This window comes from Cervus elaphus, chromosome 20 (genome assembly GCF_910594005.1).
Source record: "Cervus elaphus chromosome 20, mCerEla1.1, whole genome shotgun sequence".
Classification (NCBI taxonomy): Eukaryota; Metazoa; Chordata; class Mammalia; order Artiodactyla; family Cervidae; genus Cervus; species Cervus elaphus.
This window is the reverse complement of record NC_057834.1, coordinates 37,695,612-37,703,803: the sequence shown is the minus strand read 5'-3', so window position 1 is coordinate 37,703,803 and position 8,192 is coordinate 37,695,612. Positions and strand designations below refer to the sequence as shown.

Sequence of the window (8,192 nt, the reverse complement as noted above, 5' to 3'; positions counted from 1 at the left end):
GTCAGCAGTGCTGTGTCTGCCAGGTCCCACTCAGTGAGCGGGGGCTGGGTGAGCACACCCCTCTCCTCCAGCCTGAGCTGAGGCAGAAGCAGCTCTCGGGTTTTCCGGCTGGATGTTCTGTCCCCTGGAGGACAGGTCCCCAGGGTTGGCACTGGGGAGGCTGTGAGGGCAGGAAGAGGATGGGGTGGTCAGGAGCCCAGGCGTGCTCTCCATCTTCCTGCCCCTCGCAGACCCTGCGTCCCCACCTGTGAGGGGCACTGGGAAGGAGGTCTTCAGCTTGGGGCCCACCTGGCCGGCGGCAGACAGAAGGGCTGTCCTTTACATCAGGCCCGGCCCCACCGGTGTTGGCTTTTGGCTCTTGGCCCCATGCTGCCCCGACCCCTTCCCCTGTCCTGATGCCCAGGGCCCGCACAGAGCCGAGCCGCCCCCACTGTCGAGGCCTCTCTGGGACAGGGCTCCTCGGGGTGAATGAGGGCATCTGTCGGCAGGCCTGCCCTCCCTGGGGTTTGGCTCCTGCCCATGGGGCCAACGGTGGAAATCACAGTCTGAGAGGCTGCAGCCCAACTCCACGCGATTCTATTTTAGACCCCCAGCCCCCCTTACTCTCTAGGCTCCCCACCCTCCCCTCCCAGCCTGCCCCACTGATGGCTCAAACCGAGGCTGGGGCTCAGAGGGAGAGTAGGGCTGGGGGACCTGGGGCGACCCCTCGGGGAGGAGCTGGGGACCGTCTCTGGAGGCTGGCAGTCTCGGATTGAGGCGAACCCTCCTCCATCACTCCCGGGGCCTACCCAGAGAGCCACAGCTCCAACCACAACCTCCTTTGGGGTTTGGCCGACAGAGCTGAGGCGGATGAGCCCCAAACAGCCCTGGCAGGCTCCCCCGTGACCCGCCCGCACCCCTGCCTCTGGGGCACAGCCCAGAGGGTATAAAACAGTGCTGGAGGCCGGGAGAAGCAGACTGGCCGAGTCCACGCAGCCGCTGCCAGACACACCATGAAAGCCCTTGTGCTCCTCGCCCTGCTGGCCCTGGCCACGCTCTGCCTCGCTGGTCGGGCAGGTGAGTGCCCCGGCCCACGCAGACCCAGCCCATGGGCTCCGGGAGAGGAAGCGCCACGGCCGCACCTCTCCTCACCCCTTCCGCTGGCTGGCCCTGACAGTCTCACTAGCTTTCTGTAGTCTCAGTCCATTTGCCCCCACTTCTCTCCTTGAGGAGGAAGAGGAGGGAAGAGCAAGCTGCCAGAGGCGGGGGGTGGGTGGGGAGGGCCCTCGGGATGAGCAGGGGTGAACTGGGCTCCTTTTCCTTGCAGATGCAAAGCCCGGTGATGCAGAGTCCGGCAAAGGCGCAGGTATGAAGTGGGCCGGACGGGGGCTATGCCCCGTACCCCCAAGGGTGCTGCCCGCTCCCAGCACGCGCTCTTACCCCGTCCCCGAGTCCCACTCTCCCCTCCTGCTCCCTCCCATCTGGCTCTCAGGAAGGCCAGCCTGCTCCTCACCTTGTCCACCCAAACTGGGAGCCCCCTGACCCTGCCCCTGTGCTCCACAGCCTTCGTGTCCAAGCAGGAGGGCAGCGAGGTGGTGAAGAGACTCAGGCGCTACCTGGATCCTGGGCTGGGGTGAGAGGAGGGGAGGTGCTGGGCCAAGGCCCTGCATCTGCAGGATGGGCTGGGAGGCGCGGCCGCTGTGGGGGGACCCTGGAGCCCCAAGTGCAGTGGGGGGAGGGGCAGGCATTTGGCATGGAGGCTGATGCCAGTGTGGTGGGTTCTCAGAGCCCCAGCCCCCTACCCAGATCCGCTGGAGCCCAAGAGGGAGGTGTGTGAACTCAACCCTGACTGTGACGAGCTAGCTGACCACATCGGCTTCCAGGAGGCCTACCGGCGCTTCTACGGCCCGGTCTAGGGCTCGCAGCCCTGCCGACCTGGCCGGCAGCCCCCAGCTCTGGCTTCTCTCCAGGACCCCTCCCCTCCCCATCATCCCCGCTGCTCTAGAATAAACTCCAGAAGAGGAATTGGGGCTCTGGTTCTTTGTCCATCTGTGGAGCATGAGGAGGAGGCGCTGGGACGATGGGGAGTGGAGCCAGAGGTTTTACCTTTTTCAGTCCCAGAAAGTGTTTCCCAAAATCTGTTGTTGATTTATTTATTTATCCCTGCCTCATTCCAGAAGCATTGAAGGTAGCTTCCTAAAGTCTAGCTAGGGTTCTCCTCTCTAGCCCAGCACCCTTCCCCCACCTCAACCCACTGCCTCATCCGTGACACACCCAAACAGGCCAGATCCCAGAGGCCTGGATACAGAGTCCACGGTTGTGACCAGGACAGATGCCCTCACTGCCACAGGCCAAGAACTGCCGGCGGCCAGTGCTGCCTGGTTTGGGGGTAGGGGCACGAGCGGGCCTCCCAGCCGGGTTAACAAGCATTCAGGGTGGGCCTGGGTTAGTCATGTTAGTTCTTCCCTGGGCTGCGCAGAAATTCCAGGAGCACCAGAAATGGGGCCAGATGAAAGGACCCAGCAGCTCCCCACCCCTGCCTTCGATGGCAGGTGGGGCAGCTCCAGCCTGGACACATGCACCTCCCCTCTCAGACCCTCAGCACTTCCCAACCCCATCAAGAGCCCCGTCCTCGAGCCTCCTGCTCGTCCCCAGCCTCCCAGGCCCCCTCCTCGCCTGTCTTCTCGGCTCCCTTCTCACCTCCACGCCGCTCTGTCCTCAGCCCCTTGCTTCCAGGCTCAGATGTGCCCCCAGCTCATCAGGCCTGGGTCTGGGCTCCTCCCCTACGTGAGGGCCTGCCTGGCCTCTGCCTCTTTCCAGGGCAGACTCAGAGCTGGGGCCTCACTGCAGTTTGGCCTTTGTACTCGCCTCCAGTGAGCCACCTTGCAGCAGGGGGCATGTACTGGGGGCCCGAAATAGGGAAGCTGTGAAAGCGGCAATGATGAGCAAGTTCCCGGCCACTGCCAAGCCCAGAGTGGCCACCGTGCCTGCCAGGCCTAGGGGCGGTTCCTGTGTGGCCAGCCAGGCTCGGCGAGATCCCATATCAGTCAGCACTGCCTCCAGCTGGAAGTGTGTCCCCAGCACTGCACAGATGTGGAATAGCTGGTGGCTGTGGCCTGTGGGGAGGGTGGGCAGGTGAGGACACATACCCCATCCCCAGGGCTCCCCCACTCGTCCTGTGATCCATGGCGAGCATCCCATCATCTGGGCCTGCTACTCCCCTAGAACTGGGAGTAAGAAACCCAGGGTTTCTTAAGGTTCCCGGAGTTATCAGCAACTATGAGTGAGCTGCTGTTCACAGCCCCTGGCATAGGTGGTTTTGCTGTTAACCTGAGGGCCTTGCCAGGAACACTGCTCAGTTCACTCAGGGCTCTGGGGAGCTGTCTCCCTGACCCCTCCCGGGCCAGGCCAGGTCTGCGCTCACCGATGTAATCAAAGCGTCCTGGTGCCAGCCGCTCAGGCAGATGAGAGGCAAAGAGGAAGCCAGTGAGCAGCGCACAGAAGAGGTGGTAGCCGTGGCTGGTGCTCAGCGCCTCCTGCCCACAGCTGTGGCCCCTGCCCCAGCACAGTCCCAGCTGGCAAAGGAAAAGCAGGGCTGGTGGGGAGGGGCTTTGGGGCCGGACATCATGTGTCTGGGATCTGGTGAGGACTGGGGGGTGCACAGCGGGACTGGATGCTGGGCTAGGAGGGGGTGGCAGGGCTGGGGTCAGGGCTCGAGGGGGCGGGACTGGGCACTGTGAGGGTCAGGACAGGAAAGCAGAGCCTTACCCGATAGAAAAGCGGGAGGTTGTCGAACAGAAAGGGATAGACGAAGGCGGCCGAGCGGAGGATCTTACTGAGCCCAGGGCTTTCTAGCTCTGGGAACCTGGGAGGCAAGAGGGAAAGTCTGGTTACCATCACTATGCTGGGATGGGGGGGAGAGGAGGGCAGGGGACCTTTGGCCACCATGGAATGTCATTGCGGCCTAGTGGCTTTGAAAGCCCTTAGGCCACATAACTCCTCTGTAAGTTACAGCTGTAACGGGGATAGACACGTGCTGCTTAGGTCGCTGCGGGAGACAGCGTGCCGGGGTGGTGCTGGGCACAGGCTCTGGGCACACCGGGTCCTCAATAAACGGCCCCACAGCCATTAGTTTTGTTCGGGAGCAGTGGGGCGCAGGCACACCCAGCCGTCCTGGGTGCCCAAGTGTTTGTGGGGGCCCTGTTCTGCCCCTCCGCCTTCCCCTTCACCACTGGCCAAGAACCCACCGGGAGTAGCAGGAGAGGCCGGTGCACAGGAAAGAATTGAGTGCGGCGGCGGGCACAAAGAGCTGGTGCAGGCGGCTGTGCAGCCAGGAGGCCGGCATGGAGTAGGCGGCATAGGGGAAGGCGCAGCCTGGGGGCGGGGCGGGGCAGGAGCTGAGGCCCCGCCCCAGGACCCCCGTGCCGCACCCCCGCCCGGCCCGCAACGGCCCTCCCCCTGCCCGCTGCGGCCGGCCGCCGGGGGCTCACCCAGGCTGTAGAGGCTGAGCGCGCCGTAGTCCAGGAAGTAGCAGATGTGACGCACGCGGGGCGACATGGAGCTGAAGGTGTGCGCGCAGCACGACGCAAACGGGTAGAGGCAGGCGGGCAGCAGGAAGACGAGCAGCGGCCAGTGGTAGGGCTCCGAGCGGAAGCCCAGGCCTCCCGCCAGCGCCACGAGGCGCCACAGGAAGTACCTGCGGCGGGCACGTGCTCAGGCCACCGGAGCCCCGGCGACTCCCACTGCGGCCCGTGGGCTCGGGCGGTCCTGGCCCGCCTGAGCACCCCCTTGAGCTCGAGGCCCAAGCCTGGGACAGAGCCTCCCTCACCAGGTGGGCAGGAAGTGAGTCCAGATGTTGACGGTCTCGTTGGTCATCTGGAAAGAGCTGAGGACACAGTCCAAGGCCGAGCTGGTGGGGCGGCGGTAGCCAGACATGATACCATCTTCCCAGAACACCTAGGGTAGTGGGAGGGGGTGGGGAGAAGAGGGGAGTCACTGTGCTCCACCCTTTCTCTCTGAGAGAGATCTCTGGAAGCAGGGTTGAAGGGAATGGTCTGGAGATCACCATGGCGCCAAAGCCAAACTAAATCCAACCCCATCTCACCACAGGTTCCAGTACCCAGAGAGCAGGTGAGAAACAAGAGGCAGAGGAAGGGGACGAGATGGGGTTGGGCGTCGGTGGACACGTGGCCCTCTGAGGCTGGGGACTCCGGATAAAGCAGCGTTCTGGGCTCCAGGAAGCAGGTCACAAACCCTGTTCCTTAGAGAACAGGAGTCCCACACCAAAATGACAGGGATAAGAGGTAGCTTGTTGCAAAGCTTTCTGCACTTGCACAAAGAGAAGCACCTCCGCCCAGCCAGCGCCCTGGGAGGTAGGAGTTGGTGAATCCCTCACCCTGGGGACCTGGTGGACTCGAAGGAGCTGGGGCAGCTTGAGACTGAGCATGGTGGCCCGGCACCTCCACGTTGACCTGAAGACAAAGGGCAGAGGGGAATTAGGTGTCTGCGCCCATCCATGGGTCCCTTTTCACCCAGGCCCAGGCTGGACCCCATCCCTGAGTCCCAGGATGGGCTTTGTACAGGCATGCATGCAGTGGTGGCTGGCCGCCAAGCTGCTTCCTTCAGGCCTGGGGAGGCTCTCCCGGCGTCCTGGTGGTCATCACCCCAGCCCCTCCTCAGCCTAACCTGGGGGCATTCAGTTCCCCCATGGAGAGGGACTGATCCATCAAGGAGTGGAGTGGCCTCCTCAGCCAGAAGGCTGCCTCAGGAACCCTGGATCCAAGCCCCTAGCCCCAGATTTCTGTCTCAGAAGAACCCTGACTTACAGAGGACAGCACAGAGACAGCCCAGGCACACCACCACCACCGCTGCCGCCGCCAGAAAGCCCCTTGGCCCCCAGTGCCTGGGCTGAGCACAGAAAACTCAGGGAGCTTAGGGAGAATTCTGGGATAGGCCAGATGCCCACTGGTGGGACAAGGCATTAGGGGGAAGCCTAGCTCTTCGGCGACTACACTTGCACCCCTGGGGGTGTTCCGGGTCCCTGTCCCGCCTGAGCCCCGCGCCCTTCAGCCTCAGACCTGTGTGCTGCCTCCGGGTGGCCGCGGCTCTACTGCCCCGCCCGCCTCCCGGCCGCCTCTCCCAGGCACATTCCTTGGCACAAGTGGAGGGGCTGGGCCACCAGGGTGGGTGGAACTGCCTTGGGAGGAGGGAAAACAGGACACCCCGCCCACCTCTCCAGGCCCAAACTTTCCAGCCCAGACCCAGCCCTCTTCCTGCCGCTGCTGCTTTGCCTGCTGTTTGCGCCTCACACACTCCGGGCCTTACACAGCCAGCCCGAACCCCGAGCCTCTGCCCTTGAGCTGGGTGCCGGGGACCCTGCTGGACCCAAGGCAGATCTGGCCCCTAGTCTGCTCCCCGGCTGAGTTTTAAGGTAGATGACCCCGGGAATTACGGGGCCATCCAGTGCTTAAATGTCCCCGGTGGGCTACAGTCCCTGGGGCCACAGAGTCGGACACAACTGAAGTGACCTAGCATGCCGGTGATTAGGACTCCGTGTTTTCACCGCCGAGGGCCTGGGTTCCATCCTTGGTCCGGGAACTAAGACCCCACAAACCTCGGAACGCATCCAAAAAACTACCCGAGATAGATGAGCAACCCCTCCCAAGAGGGGGATGGGGGTGTCCTGACCTACCCTGAGTGCAGCCCAGCTATTTCGGGGAGGGGTGGACCAGGACGATGCTGGGGTCTAGCTCCCCTGGGGCCCCCCCCTCAGCACTAGGGTCATGTCTCTGGAGTAGTCAGCTGTAGCCAAGGAAATGGGGGGGGGGGTGCAGCTGGAGCAGGTGCGTTGCCTCTAGTCCCCCAGATTGGGAGTCTTGGCCCCAGGTGAGTTTCCTTACCCAGAGCTTGACGGGCGCTCCTAAGCCAGAGGGTCGGCAGGCCCCGGGCTCCACGGGCGGAGTCCCTGGCTCTCGCCAGCAGGGCCAAGGGGAGGGAGAGGAGTGGCAGGCAGGCAGGCCAGGCCTGGGCGGGGTGTGGGAGACAAAGGGGAGCAGGGAAACAATCCTAGCCTTGTCCAGCCTTCAGGGAGCAGCGCAGGGTGGCCCAGCCCCATTAGCAGGCAGCTCACTCGGCCTCCAGCACACAGCCAGCCCCCCCAGCTTGACCCCACCCCACTGAGCGCAGACTGGCCGGAAGAGGCCCAGGCCCTAGCCAGGAGGCAGTCAGGGCGGTATGGAGCGACCCCTCAGCCCAGGCTGCCCCACGGCTGCAGGCTCTCCCAGCAGCCGAGGATGGAGGACTCTGCCTTAGGCTGGGCAGAGGAATCCCAACCCCCTTTGGATTTTCCAAAATCACTTCTCACTGTGCTTTGCTGCCTTAGTGCCCGGCACTGGACAGAATTCAGAGCAAATGCATTTGGTAAATGTTGGTTTAAACCACAAGGGGTTCACCAAGCTTCTCCATTCCCCAGACACGCTAGAGGTGTCAATCCTAGTGAAGGGACAGGTGATGAAGACTCAAGAGGCTGGTTTCAAGATTCACCCTCATCTCTCCTGTGAGGAGGCTTCTCCTTGATTCAGAGGACCCAGCTGAAGACCACCAACCGCCCCCAGGCTGTCACCTTCACAAGTTAACCCTTGAACATGGGTGTGAACTGCATTTATAAACAATTTTTCACTAAATATGTACTCAGTGCAACATGGCCCATGTTTGAATCATGGGTGTGAAACTGAATACAAAAAGCCAACAGGATAGTCATGTGCAGATGTCTGACTATATGGGGGGTCAGTGCCCTAAAACCGCATGTTGTTCAGTCATCTGTATAGCCTTTACCTATCAGCCTTGGTCTTCCCTGGTGGCTTGGCAGTAAAGAATCTGCCTGCAATGCAGGAGACCTGAGTTTGATCCCTGGCTCAGGAAATGGCAATCCACTCCAGTATTCTTGCCTAGAGAATTCCATGGACAGGCTACAGTCCATTAAGTCACAAGAATCGGACACAACTGAGCGATTAACACATCACCCTTGTGAAGGCACCAGCTCAGGGCAGTCAGTGAACTTCACGGCTGTCAAAACCGCTTCTGGAGTTTGTGTTTCAATTGCTGGTTTCTTGCTTCAACTGGGCCACATCAAAGAAACCTTTCCAAACTGCCATTTCAGCCTGTAATCTCTCCCATGTCCCAATAAAACTGTAGAGAAAGGCACCAGGAGACAG

The 8,192-nt window shown here is 62.1% G+C and overlaps 2 protein-coding genes and 1 long non-coding RNA gene across 7 annotated transcripts; 2 read left to right on the top strand and 1 right to left on the bottom strand.

Moving 5' to 3' along the window:
* Positions 1 to 930: 930 nt before the first annotated feature.
* LOC122678063 (bone gamma-carboxyglutamate protein) lies at positions 931 to 2,004 on the top strand. The gene is made up of 4 exons (XM_043878504.1): positions 931 to 1,056; positions 1,307 to 1,345; positions 1,543 to 1,612; positions 1,766 to 2,004. Exons 1-4 carry the CDS (start codon positions 993 to 995, stop codon positions 1,893 to 1,895), a joined length of 303 nt encoding a protein of 100 aa, XP_043734439.1. The 5' UTR covers positions 931 to 992; the 3' UTR covers positions 1,896 to 2,004.
* A 99-nt stretch (positions 2,005 to 2,103) lies between these two features.
* Positions 2,104 to 7,428, bottom strand: PAQR6 (progestin and adipoQ receptor family member 6). 5 transcript variants are annotated; one of them, XM_043878491.1, is made up of 8 exons: positions 6,879 to 7,428; positions 5,375 to 5,450; positions 4,808 to 4,935; positions 4,470 to 4,675; positions 4,227 to 4,353; positions 3,748 to 3,844; positions 3,404 to 3,554; positions 2,104 to 3,095 (listed from the first exon to the last, which is right to left on the bottom strand). In XM_043878491.1, exons 2-8 carry the CDS (start codon positions 5,423 to 5,425, stop codon positions 2,821 to 2,823), a joined length of 1,035 nt encoding a protein of 344 aa, XP_043734426.1. In that variant the 5' UTR covers positions 5,426 to 5,450; positions 6,879 to 7,428; the 3' UTR covers positions 2,104 to 2,820. The 5 variants fall into 5 exon arrangements, with proteins under 5 accessions (XP_043734426.1, XP_043734425.1, XP_043734427.1 ...); XM_043878490.1 differs by lacking the exon at positions 6,879 to 7,428 and adding an exon at positions 6,057 to 6,172; XM_043878492.1 differs by lacking the exon at positions 6,879 to 7,428 and adding an exon at positions 5,805 to 5,874.
* Positions 4,940 to 8,187, top strand: LOC122678065. The gene is made up of 2 exons (XR_006335994.1): positions 4,940 to 5,109; positions 7,451 to 8,187. It is a non-coding gene; the product is annotated as an uncharacterized LOC122678065 (long non-coding RNA).
* The last annotated feature ends 5 nt before the right edge of the window (positions 8,188 to 8,192 follow it).